The sequence below is a fragment of the Wasmannia auropunctata genome, unplaced genomic scaffold (assembly GCF_000956235.1).
Source record: "Wasmannia auropunctata unplaced genomic scaffold, wasmannia.A_1.0 LD334579.1, whole genome shotgun sequence".
In the NCBI taxonomy this organism is placed as follows: domain Eukaryota; kingdom Metazoa; phylum Arthropoda; class Insecta; order Hymenoptera; family Formicidae; genus Wasmannia; species Wasmannia auropunctata.
The window spans coordinates 478,594-499,465 of NW_012028311.1; the positions used below are offsets into that span (position 1 = coordinate 478,594).

Below are 20,872 nucleotides of genomic sequence, written 5' to 3' on the forward strand. Positions count from 1 at the left end.
TGTGTGTGTGTGTGTGTGTGTGTGTGTGTGTGTGTGTGTGTGTGTGTGTGTGTGTGTGTGTGTGTGTGTGATTTCAGGATAATACTCGTGAATCACAACCCCTTTTGAAATTAAACGTTGGATAACTTAAATTTGGTCAAAATTTCATATATAATTTCCAATGTATTGAGTGTTTAAAAACGAAGTAATGTATTTCACATAATTAAAAAAAGAAAACAAAACAAAAGATACAATGAACTCTCCTACAAATCATTTTAAACGTCTGATACGTCCATGAGAAAAAAGTCGCTGGTCGTGCAGATGCAGTTAAGCCGATTACTCGCGATTTACTTCGCGAGCAAGTTGCAATTTATCGACATTTAATTCGGCGTTTTAGTCGTGCGAGCGTGCGACGCGCGGAAAGGCGCGAATCCAAAGGGACGGAGCACGATAAAGCGAAGGTTAATTCCGTCGCGTCGTCCGTCAATGCCAACGGCACTCCTGCCATTTCGCGAAACGGGGGTATAAAAGGACATAGCGCTCCGAAAAGAGCAATGAAAAATCGACCAGCTCCATTAATCACCCATACGCTGAGTGGTTTTGTCTTTATTTTGCATGCCGTGTTGCATTTTGCAGGGTGCAGGCTGCAGACTTCATATATTGTAAAACGCATTTAAAATGCGTTTAAGCCCTTAATTTAAATTGTTTTTTTTTACTTCTGTCTTTCTCTTTTTTTATCTCCCCCACACACTTTCTCTTTCTCTCTCTCTCTCTCACTCTTTCATGTGTAAACAAGCTCTCTTTTTAACTTTAAATTCCACATTTACAATCCTCGTGATTTCGATCACTCAAAGTTTTCCCCTCGCGCTGACGACGGCGATACAACTTTCATGATAAAGCACAACATCACGTGCAGGCGCAACGGTAAGGTCACAAAGAGTTAAAGCTCCCTCTTCATTCGACCCGCTATTATCGGAGAACGTGTTTTCCAGCGTCGATCGAGCAGCTGACCGTAAATCTCGGCCGCAAAGTAAAGGCCGGAGTGGTAGAATCGCGTGATTTCTGCGGGAAAATTGACACGTGACCTACTTGACATTCCTCGGACGTTGGCTTCGGAGCGTCCGCGATCACGATTTAGACGCGAGAATTGATTAGACTCTAAAACCTCCTCGGTGCGCACACGTGCCGTCTGCCGGATACGCTTTGTCCGCGAATCAAAGCCGATGGCTGCACAATACCGGCTGTCTCGCTCAACGATTCGAAGACACGTACGGAAAAACGAAGTGTGGCGAAGCTAGGTAGGTATAGGTACCGTAATTTCATTAAGTGGAAAGAGGCGACTTCGCCTGCACGGGACGAGAGTTCCGTGCAATTATACTCGTTCACTCGTAAAATTTCGGCCGCGCCATTTCCTATTCGGGTGCAGCAGAATTGCGGGGTATTGTCTTTTGTTTGGAGAGCACAATGAACCGCGAATATAATAGGGTAAAAGAGAGAAGAAGCGCGGCGGCGGCGGCGGCGGTGGATTTTTGCTCATATATATACAACAAAGAGCCAGACATTACACGCCACGGGTAAAATCCCGTTTCACAAAAATGCTTTCTGCTAATTATCGCAATATGCCGCCGCTGGGATCCCCGCGGTTATTATTAAAACACATTATATAATGATTTTATATAACGTAAAAACCTATGTATATCTACACCTTCGCCTGCAACGATTTTAATCATGAAAATTGGTGTTGAGACATCAAGAGCCACACGCGTGGCGAACGATAAACAGAGAGTAACATGAGCTACACGTGCGCGAGCGCTCGTTTTATTAATCCGGCCGCTTCGAAACATTATTTTTATACGATCGATAATGAAGCGATATTTCTGGCTCTCTCTCGTCTTCTCTAACGAGAGCGGCGAGAGGAAACACGGAGGAGCATCACAACGGGACGCCCTCGTAATAGACGATCTTACATCCGGATTGAGAAATCCGAAGGAGTGCCGCTCCTCTTGCGAGAGTCTTGCTATTCGTTCGCCTATAACTTACCCAACTGTACCGTCATTCACGCGGTTCTCATACCGTTTTAGATATACGAAATAAATAACCTAACGTCAACGCGCGAATAATCCAGCATCCAGATCGTTACTTTTTCTGCGGCATGTTATAAACAAACGCGTAATCGAGTTGGAAAACTGCAGTTTCTACGAGATCGAGTCTCGCGAGATATTAATTCACCGTAGATCTCCTTTATGGAATGATTACGTCGTAACACGCGGTACGTGCGCGAGCAGCACGAATTTCTTTAGATCGACGAAGGTCTCGTGAGGCCTTTACGGAAAGTGGAAACAGCGAGGAGATCTTCCGTTCCGGCGCCCGGTGACGCGACGCCGGCCACCGGGCTCGAGGAGCGCCGTCACTCGATAACCGTTGTTGACCGACTTGGTCCTGTCTTAATAACAGTCTCCGAAGGTAGGAAAGCCGCGGCGATCGGCGAGGCGGCGCAGCGTGGTGGCCGCGGCCGGCGTACATCCGTTAGACGATGACATCAGGCGCGTAGACGGGCGCGTAGGCACCCGCGTGCGCGCGCGCCTTCTTTCATCTCCGCAATAACCGCGCTGATGTGTCATCGCGGAAACGTGCCATTGTTCCTCTCGTATCGCGCGGGGGAATTATGGAAAAATTTCGACGCGCTGCGGCGAGGCTTGGGAGAGGCGCGGACGCAGAAGTATATTTGCGAAGGCTTCGCCCGGCTTTTGACATTTATCGCAGCGACATAATCCACCTCCATACATGTTCGCGGGCGCTTCCACCGAGCGCGCTTAAATAGATTTTACCTTGCACAAATCAGACCCATTTATCTCGTCCTCCGTGATAAATAATTCCCCTCGATCGGTCGATAACTACAATAATTATATACATCTGTACACCTCCTTAAGTCGACGGTCTCGTCGCCGCCATTCGTAACGCTCGCCGCAGCGTTATTTCGTAATATCAATCGCGAGCCCGATAATAATTACGATCGCTTAACGTTTGCACAATTATTTATGCGAGCGCGTGAGCGGGGAAACGCCCGCGCCTCCGTTCGCAAATCGCGGACATCGGCGGCGGTGCAAATTGGCGCGAGAAGGTATTTCGATCCGAGTACTGGCACTCGCGCTCGCGGGGAGCGACTAACTAACGATCGTTAATGACCGTTTCGCGCGGTCATTAAGGGAACTTCGCTCGCGGCCGGGCTCGCGATATCGGCCCGCTTCATTTCATAAGTAATCACACCGCGTGCTTCCACAGCGGTCCTCGGCTACGAAAACGACGCGGGGGGTCAGTAGGAGGGCGCGTAGGAGTAATCCGTTTTCTCGTCCCGCAGCCGTCTCGCGAAAGGGGGAACGGCGTGCGCTCCTTCCCCCTTTCGCTGCAATTAACGGTCCCTCAACAATCCTACGATAACGATCGCGTGGATTCACTTTGTCACACTGCTAACTCGGGGGCCGCGAAGTTTATGATTTATTCGTCGGGCCGCTGCGACATCTTAGACCGAGTAATTGCTTGTCGCTATTACGAGCCGTCGCTATCACGGAGTATTATGGGAAAGTAGCGGTAGTTTCAATATTTGATAATTGTTGAAACATATGTAATAAGTCTCATGAATAAATTTAAGAAAAAATAAGTAGATTCTGTAATTTATATTATTCCTGCGGAATGAGCACGCTTTAAATTATAATTAAATAATAATTAAAACAAGTAACGGTTGTCCTTTGTGATCAAGAAAAATCCGTAAATTATATAGAAAGAAAGAGAGCAAAAAGATAATATATGAAGCCGCCTACAAATTTATAAAAAGATTTACAAGCAAGTGGAGTAACGAGCAGAAACACTTCGCGGATTATTTAAACTACTGAATTATTAATATACTGAATTATTAAATTATTAAACTACCGCAGGACACGCGGACGAGCTGCATGGCAGAAAAATTTGACTCCGTTTAAGTCGCCGAAGATTCTGGCATTCGTTTCAGAATGCGAACGATGTTTGCTCCTCTTGGTTTCTCCTCCACCTCGCTGCAGTATTGCAAATAGCTCCGGCTTGCCGGTAATGCAACAAAACGATACGAGCGAGAGAAAGAACGCGTCTCCTCTCAACCAACATTGAAAGCGTGTCGGACGATCACGTAAAACGTAAAACCTCCTCCGTTGTGGTTCACCAGGTTCGCCGGTGGAACACGAGACTTATGCAAACGAACGACCGCCCGCGACCTTTTCGCGAAGCGCTCGGATCTCGATCCCGTTGATCGACATGATTTTCCTGGCGCGCACGGTAGAACGATATAAAATCGTATTCACTTGAAGTGCACAAATGTTTTCTTTTAGAGAATTGTAAGCTTTTAAAAAAATATATTTTTTTTTTCAAACGTTCTGTAGTAATTCTAATCAATTCTTTTACTATAAAAATTGATACATAAATACGCGGATATTTTCTCATATAGTGTGCGTTTCTTAAAAAATATACATGTATGCATTTTTTCAAACAAAAATATATTAATTTTATTAACTCTAACTATTATATCATTAAAAATAAAGAAATAACTAGTTTATAATAAGAGCATCATTAGAACACCTTGAAATAAAAATCACTTTTATTTTATTTCTATAATATGACGACGTTATAGAACGAATCGTGGGGATTTGCGATATTCGCGATTGTGCTCGTTGAAGCTCTCGCAGGAAGCGGAAGCAACGGACGACGCGACACAGCCGAGCCGGAAGCGATAGTTAACCGACCGTCAAGCCCTTCCTATTCTTTGCAGTATGAAAAATGATGGGGCGTAACAGCCAAGTGCCCTCGATCGCGCGGGCTTTTATTTTTGTACCTATGCGATTATACGGCGGGGATTCATCGGGACAGAACAGCAGTGATAAAAGGAGGAGTGTCTCGGCCGCAGTATTTTGTACTGTCGACAGATACAATTCGACGACCGTATTAACAGCAGCAGTTGTTTTTTTCAGGAGAGAGTGTATTTTTCCGCTCACCTTGAGATAAGATCCATAATACTTGGTGACGTATGGGCTGTCACACTGCGACAGCACCATAATCTCCTGCTGTATGTCCTCGATCTCATCTTCCGCCTCCTCAAGATCGATGATCTTGATGGCGACAACCTGCTGGGTCCTGTTGTCGATACCTTTGAAAACCTCGCCGAAGCTACCCTTCCCAATTCTTTCCTGTTTTGTAAATATCAGCTCGGGGTCCACCTTCTGCAACAGAGAAATTCAACGGTCACCGATTACCACTGCGGCCTTTGGCATTTCGCGTCGCGCGGTCTCGCGTTTATTACGTCACGCGCGTCATTTCCGTAAAAAGCTCCGCGCGGATTTTTTCGGTGACGCAACCAACGTAACGGGATATTGAGAAATTTCGAGAGATTCCTCAAGCATTCAAGACTTTCTTCTTCACCTATACGCGCGCGGCCTTCGGGAATTAATAAATGCAGTTGTTACACACGCAGCAATGCAGTTCTCCTTGGCTCTTTTCTAACTCGAGATGACACATGATGTCATAACGGTTTTATGTGCTATTAAGAAAACGTATGAATCGTCAACTTCACTTTCTTTTACGGAAAATCGAAATAACTGACGTCATTAATAATCCCTCGCGACGCGAATCGTGAAATACGATTATACGCATAGATCATGGGCTCCCAAGTCGCACTTGCAGCAAATTACGGCAACGGGATATCTCCACGAGCACGAGCAGTTTGACAAATGAAACGTCTCCTCTCCTCTCTAATCCGCTATTTAGACTTGCGCACGAGCGCTGTGCATATATGCTTCTTCTTCACGCTCGGAAGCTATTTGCCCTAAGAAGCAATATTATTCCGCAAGACGTTAATAAATTACCGCCACCGCCACTGTTTCGCGCCATACCCGTGTGTCTCGGCAGCAAAAAGATACCGCGACACTTTTCCGCCGACTGCTATCTGGAAACGTATTCGATGCGCCGAATAGCGAATCGCCTTCGGAATGACGCAATGGGTTTTACGGACGACGAGAAAAAGAAATTCCAGCATTCACTTCGACACCGGCGTCTCTTTTTTGCTTGCTTCTGGAAACCAATAATGCGCAACCAGCAAAACGCGGAGGGACGTCTGGAGATCATCTCGGTCCACGAAATAAAACGGCGGCGATAAAAATCGTAACAAAAGAGCCACGCGTCCCACGTATGTACATGTATACATATATACAGTATACATATAGTATACATATAGTGTGTATAATAGATATATTTTATATAAATACATTCTTGTCTTCCACACGCTTTTTGTATTTGTTAGAAGCGAGAGCACGTGACGGTGAAATAGTCCAAAACAAATGGCGCTGTCGTGAATGCAACATTAAACGTTTCGCTGTAATTAAACACTGCATCTTTAATGCGACTTCCGCGAGTCTAATTCGCCATACATTTTTAGAATTCTTTCGGGAGTTCCTTTTCCCTATACAGTTGGTTGGTTCTCTACAGTTAATGAAACAAGAACAGTAAGCAATTTAATTGTAGGTACCAGGAACTTTGGAGATGTAGCGTGTACTATAATTTTCCGCTGCAACTCATGCAGATGAAATACCCTTTTTCCTCCTTTCCAGTTTTTCCGGAGAACGGTTCATATACGCTCGTTGATAAACGTCGAAAACGTCGGAAACGCTAATTTGTCGGCACCCGGGCTAATAATGAATATGCACGTGGGCTTTGTGTGCGCGAAGCGCGCTGACTCTTCATTTTCGCGCGCTCGCAATCCACGGATTACACAAAAAGTCGGTAAACTGAAAGCTCATATCACGGCGGCCGAGATTAAAGCGAAGCGAAGCTTCAAAATGTGAATGGGCTCTAAGGGCAACGGAATAAAAATTCGCGACCGTCGGTAAAATCCGGAAAATTTGCTTTGCAAATTCCCTCATATATCCGACGGTTGATGTTTCGTGACTGCCGGGGCGTTTTATCGCGCTGATGGATTTAAAGGTCATTGATTTTCGTCGTCGGTGCCGCGATCATTTCCATTTTCGTGCAACTTAGGTCCTCGACCTAGCGATTTTCTCGCGCAAAATCGATATTCGAGTCTAGGATACGAAACTCTAAAAAGAAATTACGCTATCACATACCTATTTAGTACATTATGTCAGGATTATCGCGTTTTACTATCTAATAACTGCGGGATATTATCAAAAATTAGCATAGCGCAAATGCAATTTGCGGCTACCACACGACAGAATACAACCTGTCGTTTATTCTGACATTAATCCACGTTAGTAACCATATTTGTCACAAGCAACTTTGTAAACATTATATTTCACTCGTAATTTATGCGAAATATTTGACGCAATCATGTGTCGCAATAGACGAGAATAAACTATGAGTTTGAATAATTCTGACGCGGACTGTATCGGAACACAATAATAAGTCAATTAACGAGGGAAAAAAATATCGCTTCTCAATCGCAAGTTATGAATCGCAGTCATGCTGTATACAATGAGACGTGTGCCTCGCTTGAGTTCGCAGCAAGGGCAAACGAGCACGGACGAGGCAAGAGAAGATGACTCTCGATTCCGCGCGTTAATACTCGGCATCGTCGAGATGCACCGGGCGTCGTTTCTCCTCTTCCTGCTCTTTTATGCCGGCGCCGCGGCGCCTCGCCGAAACTCGTGACACAGATTCTAATTAGCGGCTGTCGCAAAAGAAATCCGACACGTAGGCGGCCAAAAATAGTCACGTTCGAGAGGGGCGCAAATGAGAGACGACGATATTCGCGTCGCATAAATAAGATACACGGACGTTCTTCATCGGTGTTTATTTAGCAAGTAAAAATTGAGATTTGATTTTTCCGCGTTCTCGGTTTTTTTTCGTTATAAACTCCAGTTTTTTCATTCAGGAAACACATTATATCTATCATTAGTGGGGCTATTCGATTTGAGAAATGAGGTTTACCCGATATTAAGGAAGCGAATTTCCGAGATGTTACATTTGCGGCGCCATAATGATGCTTGAGATATCCGACAGAGCCTCTCGTCTTATTAGATTAGTTTGGGTAGCGGCTCGCGCGCTTTGACGGACACGCCTATTCTAAACTACATTAGCTACGCCACGCCGTATAACGCGTATACAGGTTTGCTGTCGGGCTATCTTCGACCCAGATACCGTCCAGCGGATATGACGAAATTGACGTAGGGTTGCCAAGGGCGTTCAATTAACGGCCACACACATGGCTTTATCCAATTGCAGGCGGCTGTGTCAGCTACTGCGATTCGCAAAACCTCGTCAGAATTACGTAACACAATAAATATATTACGGCACGGTGTATATCAGCCGAGTTAACCGCGTTATGTGTGTACATATTATAATAGTTGGATTACAGTAGTGCTACGGCAGCTTTTCTCGTCTGAGCATACGTGTTACACATGTGGCATTAATTTCCAATTGATATCAGGGGGATTCGCAGAATTAATTTAGAGGCTTTAAATTAACGCGTGAATACTTTATGTATAAAAATATCGTATCTACCAGGACCATCCGCGAGAGATACTATAATTTTAAATTAACGTTATATCATATTGTGAATACGATTTGTAGAGTTATTTCACGTACGACAGATTAACGAAGAGTGACGTTTATTCGTACAAATGTGACTGCACTCTGTCACATTTGAACACATTTGTCCCGTGGAAAAATATTCCGCGTTGAATTTTCAACGTTAAATCTTCACCATTTGCCGAGTAGTGTTCATTAAATAGTCGAATTAAGGGAGATTTCTCCGAGAAATCCCTTTCCCTTAACGCCGCACGATGAAGATCCCATTTAAGCGATACCGCTTCGCTGAACACGCGACTGAAATAATTTGCCAGATAACACGAAGTTTGGTATCGTTCTGACACATCTTAATTAAGAAGTGTAACCGCGTCTCAAGAAATTTCGTCTCAGGCGTCCTTTTAAGAGACAGGCTCGGGTATAGACTCGCCGCCCTTCCCAAGATAAACGTCCCAACTTCATCAGGGAGCTCAAGACTGTCAGGCTACAACGGGATCGCATTAATTCCAAGGAGCTGCGATTGTTCTCCCTCGAGATTGAGAACGGTCCGATACCTGTATTTGCGATACTCCAACGACTCAATGAAACAACGATTCAATTCAGTTGCATAGCAACGTCACTTGGAAACACGGAAGACATCATACATAAATGACAAATCGCGAATTAAACTTTTATTATACCGTTGGATACAACGAGCGATATCTACTTATCGCCGCGATTCAGAGACAAGAGTCGCTTCCGCATCTGCGAGTGTACTGGCGAAAACAGTTGCGAGATTGCGCTGGTTAACGTCACTTTTACGGGAAATTCGCGGAGCTACATTGCGGTCGAATCGAGTTAAGAGAAGTAACCCAGAATATCTTTGTGCCTGAAACAGGCTGTTGTATGCCAAAGGAGAATTTCATTATCATATGTTTAAGTTGCTCTTTGAGAATCTGAATGCATAACAAATTGGCAACCTGAATAGCATCTTAAAACGCACCGAGCGAAAGTAATATTAAGCGCGCGATATACCAACGCGGCGTTTTTCCCTTTTTTCGTTATTCGGCTTTATCGTATCGTCAGTTTTTCTTGCATTTGCGTGACAAAAGCCGGCGCGCAAACGGTTTCTCTCCGATTATATGTAAATTGCGTCGCATTTGATTCCCGTATACGCGAAACGAATCGAATTACGACCGTCGTGCGTCCGTGATTACCGTGGAAGTGTCGGAAAATTCGCTCTCGTTGACTGAATACATTCGGAAACGAAGCCAATATACACACGCGCGGGCTGCGATAAAATTGGCACAAAGAAAGTTATGCGCGGGATGCGGAGATTAAATATAAATTAGTAACGCAGAGTAAACTCTTTGGTCAAACTGTATCCGAAATTATTTGCGCTTTCTCTCTCGCACTCGAGATCGCAAACATGCATCCCATCGACGTATATTCTCGTTGCCATTTGAATGGGTATGAGGTAGACAATAGGCATGCGGATAATTCGCTATAAATCGAAACCATCGAGCGGTATTTGGTGTCCCTTTTTTTTCCGTCTGTCCGACAACCGACGGAAAATCACGATCGCGCCCGCCCATCTCTCACGTACATACGCGCGACGCGAGGTGCAGCGATGCGATGCATGCGATGCGGCATGGCGAGGGGCGGGTGCGGAGGGCTGACGCAGCGAGTGTTTCTAGGGTCAATCAACACAGTCAATATTGACAATAATAAAGCGAGCGGACAAAAGCGCGCCCCGGCAATCCCGGAATCGAAATGATACGCGACGATTCGCGACATCTGCATCGCGGATTCTCGAATGTACCGAACGTCGCAAAAATTCGAGAGGAATGTATCCCCGTCGGATTCTCGAATTTCTCTCTCTCTCTCTCTCTCTCTCTCTCTCTCTCTCTCTCTCTCTTTCTGTAAGATAGACAAACCGAGATTCTTTTTGATTCGTGTTTCAATTTATATCTAATTAATCTCCGCCACATCAGTGGCAATTAAATTATAAATCAAACATGAAGGTACAGGGAAAACGAAGACTTAACGAAGCAAATAAAGCCGACCCGCGCGAGTCGTCGGCGTTTAAACGGCTATGTTTTGCGAGATTTTCTCGGCGCGGAGCAAATATTCGCATCTCATTCGCGGAGTTTGTTTGACATTAGCATAAATAGGCGGGGTGCGCCAATTGTCAAGTACACGTCCAAGTGTTTTCCCGATAATTTTCCCTCCGTTTAACCGCGGAGCGAGTAGGATACGCGAACCCCTTATCGTTCCCGTATTTTCCGCTCGAGGATCGCGGCCGCCGAGTTCGCCCTCGAGTGTCGTTTAAACTTTAATTTCGGCGGCTCATCTCCTCTCTCTCTCTTTCTCTCGGCCGATGAATTACCCTCGTTGTAAACGAGGTCGAACGACGACACGTGGCGCGCGGTAACGTACGCTCGTTGAACCATTTTCGAAATTTGCGGCTTATATAACTGCACCGCAAATTACGCGCCGTCATCGGCGAAGTTGGAACAACAATGAACGGACGAACGTTCAGAGCGCGTCTTTACGACCGATGCCGCCGCGAATGTTCTTACCATCTCTCGAGTCAACTTTTTTCTTTTCGTTTCATCTCTCTCTCTCTCTCTCTCTCTCTCTCTTCCTCTCTTTTCAACAGCCGCAGTGCGGAAAGTTCGCATGAATATTCATTTAATTAAAACCGAATGACCGAGCCGCCCGGTTATTATAACCCGGTGCAAGGGTACGTGTGCGCTTTTGCATGCTCCGGAGACGCATTACGTAGTGTAATATGCGGCCGTCCAGTTAATAACGCACCGATAGATTTACAGCCGCCTTCTCATCGTTCGCGGGTCGCCCTGTCCCTGTCGGGCGTGGCCCCGTTTTCCAAGGCGCAATTCCTATGTACGGTGCCTCGGTCGAGAGGGAGAAGAGAGATGCGCCGGCAATTAAAAATCGCTCATCGGCATTCACGCCGGGCGAGATCGCGGTAACAGAAAAGTGCGAGTATACACACCGGCGCACGACCTTCTCCGTGCATACCTTGGGATACCGGCGAAAAAAAAATGGAGCGGATTTACGCTAAACGCGCAAAAAGGATAACGAATGCAGCGCTGCTTCCGTCGGGCGAATAACGCGCGCGGCGGCGGCGACGCGACGGCGTGAATTTTGCATACTTCGCCCGGGCATAACTTATCCGAGCTAACGCCTTACGTATATTTACATTTATAATTTTTTGCCTATCCGTACGCCCGGGACGAGCGATCAAAATGCAAATGCGTTATCGACTGCGACTCATTTTTACGGCGGGAGAAAAGCGGCGCTACTATATGTATAACTATATATATATATACATACGCGGAGAGATCGGTCTGTTGCACCCGCGGGCGCGCCGACGCTTTGTAACCGCCGCGTGTCTAACGCGGTTATCCCCCCCCCCTTCCACCCCCGATGATTTGCCGATATATTAGTAATAACGCGGCCCTCCCCCGTTGAAGCGCGAATAATGCGTTTAATCTGCGCGGAGTTGAACGGACGCGCGGAATTCGAGCCCATTGTGCAATTTCTTGATCGTGAAATGCCATTCTGCCGCTGATACCAGATAATGAGAAACCGCGCGGCACGCGAGGTGCGCGTTATAAATCGTTTCGCCGGCACGGAAAGCGATATAGGGAGAGCTGAAAAGCTCGACGAGCCCGAAGTGCTTCCAGCAGCGTACGTTGAAATTATCACGCAGAATTTAACTCGAGGGGCCATATATCAATCTTGACGATGCCGCACAGTCCACGGAACTGCAAATAAAGAAGAAGCCCGCAGAGGCTCCGTTTCAGAGGTTTCCTCAGAAAAATTACGAGAAAAACTCCGAAATGTATATACCTCTGCGGTTAATATATATATTTACGCACAGTTTTAACGCGTATAATGCGAATAACGCAGACTCTTTTGTTCGCGACACTCTCGTCACGGTAGATATACGCTTTTATCGCGATGGAAAACGCGGGTGCGACAACACATGCTCATAATTAAACCGCGCTCTTTATCACCCGCGACATTTCGGAACGTCGCGCGATGACTGATTCTTATCCGAGTGATAAATCGCTATATTGATAAAAGGGTGACGCAAATAAAAAAAAATTGGCATTTTTTAGATAACAAAAAGAAATCGATCCAATAGATTAATATGTTTTTGTGGAAAAAAAATGATACATTTGTAGTTTTGATGCTTGTTTGAAAAAAATGTCACAACTCTGACAAAGGATGAAATTTACACCGGGATTGCAATGTTGAAATTCTGAAAACTCGTGACATCGAGTTTTAATAAAATATACATTATAATTGAAAATATAACATAGGCGGAAAGCGAAGTTACACGAAATTGCATGTCCACTGTCCCAATTAAAACGTTGTTTTAATATACAAAATTTAAAAAAATGCTCTACTGCGAAAAGTTGCTAATTTCGAGGTGTGTCGTTTTCTATTAACGCAGCGAAGTGATAATTAAATAAATTGAGATTGGTAACGTTTATCCGCTCAACGTTTAAGTATCTCTAGTACGGAGAGACTTTATCGTCGCCGAGATTACGATTAGTATGTTTGGACACCGTAGTTCGCCGTTTTATCTGAAATAGCGACCTTATCAGCGGAATTAAGTAAATTTTACAACCGAGACAATGCTGGCGGCACACCGTGCTATCGTGCTATCGTATCGCTATCGTAGATTGAAACGATTCTCCGGCGTTCTGACTCACCGGCGTCGCCGCCGCGCCGGTGAGAGGCTACGACGAGGCTGCGACGCGAGTTATGCACATTGAACACACCCGTGACCGTTTATTTATGTATGCACACGCAGGATCGCGCGTACAGAATGCAGCAACCATTGCGCTGTTGCGTGAAGGCAACAGCGCCGGTTTAAACGTCGCTGCATCCTTCAGGATGGGGACACTGCGCGCCGCGCATTCCCCCGGGTGCAATTTATATTCGACGTCATAAACATGAAGCGCGGTCGACTTCCGAGGTGGTTTATGGCTCCGACAAAAGTGGAATCGGCGAGATACGCACACTTACCTATTACGTACAGCATAGGAGAAAGAAGTCGCGTAAATAAATTGTCTCGGATGAATTGTGTTTGCGCGCACGTATATATACTTACGATTGAAAGTTTCGGTTCGTCCGCCCGCGAGTTATTACCGAAAGTATATATCGCGCGCGCCCAAGTCGTAGCAAAATGCAGAGTCGCTCGCATATTATTGTTGAGCGAACAATCGAGTACGTTTTCGCGAGATTGCACTCAACGCGCGTCGCAATTATTTTCGCAGCCGACGTAATGCGAGACATGGGAGAGCGGGGAGAAGATATCGAGCAAAAGCCTGGTGTGAATCGCTGCTGTAACATGAGTGTGTCACCTTACGTTTCAACATTTAATCTACCGTAATACAGTAATTGACAATCAATTGTCGAGTAATATATATAGTGCAAAATGCGTGTGACAGTGGCAAGAGTTCGTCGACCCTTGACATTCCGACGATTGCGATTCTCGCTGTACACAAGATATTGTCCCGCTTGGACGTCATTTATATTTCCTTAAGAGTTATTAAATCGAAGACAAGTTGAGAAGAGAGCGGCGACTTAAAAACAATCTTCGACTACCGAGGCAACGTACCTAAGTGTGGCAGCAAAAGCAAACGCGACATCGATTATTCGACGGTAACTGGATATTTCGTTCCCGATCGCATCGCGTGGCCTTCCCGAACGTACGCGAGTCCGCACGTGTGAGAGCACGATATGGTGAGAGTGTCGACCTTGCACTGGCCTCGGCCGAAAGAAGAGAGAAGGAAAAGAAAAAGCAAAGAGGGGAAAAGAAGCAGCGCGCGCGCGCGCGCGCGCGGTCTCCACGCGAGATCTTGCGGTCCACGAGAATCCTGTTACACCGGTATTTCCATGCTACGTCGGAGCACGCTCTCGCCGGAGTCGATCCTCTTTTGTCCGCGTCTTGCTTCATTATGACCATTGCTCCGCGATGCGCGCGACGTCAACGAAATATGGGATGTTACAAAAAAAAAAAAAAAAAAAGAAAGAAAAAGAAAAGATTATTCATCCGATAAATTTATCGCGCGTTGTGTACACATTACGTCCAAATGGAGAACACGAAGTTAATGCGAAGCAAGTATTGTGCAATCTTTGAATTAGGAGTCACGCCTCTTCGAAATTTCGCCACTTTGCGAAACTTCCTGCAATCAACTCGCCCTCGACTTCTCGATTTAAAAGTCGTCGCAACGAGATACGTTTTCGCTTGATGTTGATGAAGGAGTTGCAAGAGAATTAATTTTCAAAAAAATTTTCTTGCCACCTTTACGCCACGAATGTAATGTTCTTCCGACCGCAAACCGATCGACCTTTTTTTTTTTCGATCCTCCGGACCCCGTCACGAAACATTCGATCGGCTGGACCGAGAAACGCGACACCTCAACCACTTTCTGGCGTCTCGACATAGCTCGGATTTCAGACGCTCGAGTTAAGAGCTAGCTCCGTCTGGGCTTTGCGGGCGGAACGGGTCTCTCGAATCTCACCCGTCTAAGGATCTTCACGTGTACTCTCCGCGCGAGACGATACGTGTTTGCGTCAGTCTCGAAGTTTTATCCGCGGCTCGCAACGAGACCACTAGAGACTCTAAGATTTTTTTTCGAGGGCTGTGGTTAAAAGTACATATATCCTTTTCTTTTCTCTCTCTCATGCTAACAGCCACGTCAGCATTTAATACAGTCATATGATGCTACTCAAGATACCCGAGGATGTTACCAGCGGTACAAATTGTATGTGACCACAATTTAAATGTGGATTTTGAGGACGATGCGGGCAATTTCGACAGCCCGAAACTAAACCAACACCCCGAATCATTTATTGCGCGTTGGCACGAACGCGGGCGCAAATATTTTCCACGTGGATACATTGCAACGCCGTGGTGTCGAGAATTTTTAGTAGCCAGACAGACACGCGTGTTTACTATGCGTCAGTGTCGTGGAATATGCATGAGCGAATAACGCTATATTCGCGCGGAAACCTATCAAACATTCTGCAAATAGATTACCACGTGTTCCAGGTATTCCCTATTCTACTAGTTTTAATCGGCGGGGGTCAATTTCAACTTATAATTGAATTGCGCAAAATCGACCTGTCAGTGGCCAGATATATTGAACGATAGCTGATCATGGATATATCGTACATAAAAAAAAAAAGATCGCCGTTTTCACGACAATAAATCCTGGAAAATGGCAAGAAACGTTGGACTAATTAATGAGAAAATTAATTTCTCATACCAACGCGGAATAAATCGCGCAAAAAAAGAAACTGCAGGTTCTTATCCTCGCGACGGCGAGTATCGGAAAAACGGCGAGAATGTGTCGGATTAATCTCAATCAGGAAATTAATTTTCAATTCTATCGTGGGATTTATGAAAAATTCAATTTCCCCGACGTAAGATTGAATCGGGGGACACATGTAATTTCCGACGTTCCTGCACGCGGATATTTATAGGCTCTAAGAATTAGATATTCTACGACGTACTCCTCTGAGCATCAACGCTGTATAATTTCCCCCTCTCCCGGTTCCTTTCCCCTATATCTCCGCCTAGGTATCGTCCGGTTTTTTTTTCCGTTGCGCCAGTCGGCTTAGCTGCCGAATTAAGTCGCGTTACGAAACGCCTGTAGTGAAATATTAAAGCGTTAGTTAACTTCCAATAAGTTCTCGAATCTTCGTGAGATCTTTGCGCGTCTTCCGTTATTAAAGGTTTCCAACAACCCGGCGATATCCGGCGAACTTTCGATATTAAAATACTTGAATACGGAAATCAAATGGAATATTGAACCTTTTAAGTCTCAAGAATCCTTGATTCCTGCGAAACGACCAGCTATTTGGATCGTCGAGTGTTTTCGACGCTGAACTTTTTAACATTCGGCTGCAGCACCGCGTAAATCTGAGCGGGGAGAGATGCATTCGTGAAATATCTGTGTTCGCCCTCGTGTGTCTGCTACACAATTGACTATAAATTCCGGACGCGGAACACAAGTATAGATATACTCGGTAAATCGCTCTTCAATTCATCCCTTATATCCAGAGTGATATCCGTAACAGCGGGTTGCAGTTGCCGTCGCGGCGATCTGGAATCCATTCTCCAAATCGTACTACAGGGACGTTCTTGAGAGGTCCTCCGCCGAAGAGATTACGGAGGGGAAGGAGGGAGAAGGTTGTGTACGCGTTCCAGCCACTATCGGACAAAGTTCCGTTTTCTCGAACCTCGGGAGAGAAGATATTCGCGCGACCATGCCGGACGCAATTGGAATTTATATATCGACCATGTAGGCTCATATTTATAATTGTTACACGAATAAATATGGTATTGAAACCCGTCAGATGAGATATTCAAAATAAAGTTCCACTGAGAGACACACATACCAACAATTATATTTTGATTAATAGTTAATTGAGCGCATAGACGATTGAAAAGTGGCATGATTATCATCTTATTTAAAATTGAATATCACGCTATTAAACGTTTTTATTTCAAATTCAACATATAAATCGAATTATTATAACAAATAAAGATGGACTGCAGGCTAAAAATTAGAATGCTAATATGACAAACGAATATCAAATTAACTCGCAGAATCTATTATTGAACTATATCGAGACTGGATTTCTATTTCAAGTTGGTGTAAAAGTCCAATTATTATATCAAATAAAGATGAACAGGCTAAAAATTAGGATGTTAATGTAGCATAACGAATATCAAATTGACTTGCAAATCTATTTATTAAACTGTATCGTGTCATCAGGATTGAATTCAGCTTGGATTATTCACACAGCAAAAACGTAACTATAAATATACGAGAGCGTTAGTGTATTTTCAAGTCATCTCTCAATTCACTTAGCAACGTGAGCTCGTAAAGGCAGATCGATATACTCGCCCGTCCTTTCTGCCTTTTCGAGCGAATTCCAGAATTGTGCGGCGAGAAAGTATTCTCTGAATCCGCGGCTTTCTGGGCCGGTTCCAAGGAAACTCTCTACTTCCTACGAACTCCAAAGTTGGCGTTCGTGTACCACGTCCCTCGCCACCGGAATGCTCCCGATTTTCGTGGCGTTCTTCCTCCTTTTATGCGCCCGATAAAGTATCGCGTAACTGCCGACCGGCGCGGCGGCGGAGAGATAACGATCCGAAGCTGAATAGTTCCCATCGCTCGCGCTAAAATGCGGTTTGTACAACGCAGTTCACACTCGTAAAAAGATGGAAAACAGATCTCCCCCCCCCCCCCTCCCACTTTCTCTGCTCTAAACGTACTCTTCGTCTCTCTATACCTATCCTTTATCTATCAACACTTCGAGAGACCGAGTCGCTTGTGTCAACCAAAAGATTTATTTATAAATTATTCACCAGCATCTTGTTTTTTCAAGAAACCTTTTCAGACCATCGACAAACTTCGTTTCCGCTCAAGAGTACCCGAAACTGAAGGACGTCTCTCGTTGGCGAGAGAGAGAGAGAGAGCATCTGCAGGGTATTTTGAACTCACCGAGGGAGTGGTACTCCGGTGGGTTACCGATCTGGGATGCGGCAGGGATGTGTTCTTAGCATTGGCCGGACCTCCGTTGCAAGGCCTCTGGCCGCTGTCACGTCGGGAGGGCGGCGGGGGCGGCGGCAACGAGAGGGGTCTGCCGCCGCTCCTGGTCGGATGCTGCGGCGCAGCCTGGAATTGGGTCCAGGACTGACGCGGCAGGTATCCCGTCGTTACATAGCCGCCCGATATGAACTGCGCCGAGCCGTTCAGATGCGGCGGCGTCATTACCGCTGTTTGCTGCGCCGTTTGCCCGCCGTTTCGCATCTTTCGCACGCCGCTGGGCTCGTCCTTGATTCTCAACGCGCCTCTGCTGCAGATGACACCGATGCTGATTGCTTGAGAAAGGAAGCTACGTCAACGCGACGCACGTCCAATCGCAGTGGTCCCCGGCGCAGCGCGCGTACCTCTCATCATCGAAACGCACATTTGTGTCCTCGTCACGGAATATTTTTCAGTGAAGATATTCGATTCTCGCACGTTTTTATGCAAGAAATGTTTCGATCTTTCAATGCTTTTAATAAGCTTTACTTGATTTATCTGTAATTAAAATTTTTAAGAAATCGCTGAATAATATAACGAAAATTTATATTTCGATCTCTTATAATCCGGATTAAAATTAAATTTTACGAAAACACGTTTAGTGGATCTGTATTTGAAATGCCGCATTTTATTAATTCGCGTGAATCTCAAATCTCTGTCTGAGAAGAAGATATTGAAACGTTCATCACATCTACAGACGTATATAAAATAAAATCGCATCTATTGTAATTGGTAGACGCTCGCAGGCGAAGCTGCAGTTCCGTAACCGTTAGCCCTTTCCTTTCTTTTTGCGCCTCCTATCGTACTGTCCTGTCGTCCTTCGTTATATAGCGCTAAGCTACCGGGGCAGAACAAAGTGCCGGTAAAGGACGCGGCTGTATCAGCAAAAAGTTCCAAGGATAGTTTGACAAAAATGTAGTGGTACAAAAAGGGCATCCAATGCGAGAGGGAGAAAAAGAGAGAATCGCGAGCAGTCGTCCTCGTCGTTCTGCGGCTCTTTCCGCGAATGAAGCTCCCTGATGGTACACGGACCGTTCTCGAGAGCCTCTGCGTGAACGAAATCGATTTCACGGACGTTTTCGAGAGTTCGAGCAACACGGTCGATGTTAACGGAACAAGAAATGTACCGTCCTCCTCGATTTTTATCGCTGGCGGTGCAAGAACGTTTCGCTTGATTGGGGGGAAAAAAAGGAAATAAAAATAAAAACGTGATAGCTATAAAATTCTCGTATCTCGGGGAAAGGTTTTAGCGCAAAATTATGTCGTAAACCATAAAAACCTGCGTCCAACAAACATTATCGTAACTCCTCGGCCTGGATTACACGGAGCTCAAGGTGTTGCAATCGGATTATAAACCGGCGTCGCGAGGAAGTGTTACAAGTTCAGTGCCAAACGCGAGGCGCTCGCCCTCGTAAAAATAGAAAACACCAATCGCGACAATAATCTAGGTCAATTCGGGGAAGTAGAGGAGGAGGGGGGAGCGAGGAAGTTAAGACTGATTGGGTGCAGGGGCGCGATCAGATTAAATTTCGGCTTTGCGACGGCACGTGGCCGGAATATTGATTGATGAGGAATCGCGACGTAAGAATTCTTGGTCATAACAAAAATAAAACATGCGGACTGGCTTTGGCATCTTTACTTCTCGTAGAAAAGATAAGAGAGACAAAGAAAGAGCGATAAAAAAATTAACGAGTCTGGCCCCCACGGAATCCCCTCGGAAGGGGATGTCGTAGCCAGCTTGAATCTATAATCGTATCTTCAAATCTTGTATTTTCTCTCTTTGGCTCCGAGAATCATTATTCATATTCACATTGGCGATCGCTTCGTAATCCTTCGTGTCAGCGCCACGGGGAAGAACAAAAAGAAAGAAAGAAAGAAAAAGAGAGCGTGATCGTGTCGAGGATCAACGTCGACGAAGGGAATAAATGGATCGTTTGGCCGATATATCGATCGCGAGGAGAGAAAACAGACAGCTATCGTGACTCGTTTCTCGCAATCACACGAGAACGCGATTCGACACGCTCGAATAATTTTCAGGGTGGCAGCTTCCGCCGGAAAGTCCGCGCGCGCGCGTGCACCATCACCCCGGAGAAGATCGGGTTCGCTGCACTATCGATACCCGGTGCCGGCATTAAATCGCCTGAGTTGGACGGTGATTAACTTGCGGCCGGCGCAGATACTCTCGAACAAGCGGAAGCGAAGACTGGCCACGGCTCGGCCTTTCCGCTTTATAACCGCGGGAATGTCTAGAAATTCGCTCCGCGTCGTTCATTCACTCTTTTTCACGCTTTTTTAATCATGCTGAAGACACGCGTAACACACATTCGCGCCGACCAGGAGTTTCACAACAAATCTTACATAAATACATCGCACGTTCGGCGCGCATACATATTCGTTTTAATATTAATTTAATGCTTATAAATGTCCGAAGTATTCCGCGGCTACCGAACTTCGAAGGTCTAGAAAAGTTGAGCTGATGTTATTATATATAGCTTTTGATCGCTGTATTATGCCAATATAGCGATCAAAAGCTTCAAATTGTCTTGTATGAATTTCCTTTTCCGAAGAAAGGTTTAACGTTTTCTAAATGTTTTTATTTCGTAATGATGATTTAATAATAAGCTAAACGGAGGTGTAAAATTTTGAAGTGTACTTTTCTTTTACTTGAACATGGAATTGTAACGTCGCGCGCATGCAGGACAAATCTG

At 45.4% G+C, this 20,872-nt stretch overlaps 1 protein-coding gene across 1 annotated transcript in view; it reads right to left on the reverse strand.

The window, feature by feature from the left end:
* LOC105458253 (serine/threonine-protein kinase 26) overlaps positions 1–20,872 on the reverse strand; it is a 66,788-nt gene that overhangs the window by 11,408 nt on the left and 34,508 nt on the right. The window contains exon 3 of the mRNA XM_011703425.1: positions 4,998–5,222. Within this exon, the coding sequence (XP_011701727.1) occupies positions 4,998–5,222 (225 nt within the window). The remainder of the gene's footprint in view (positions 1–4,997; positions 5,223–20,872) is intronic.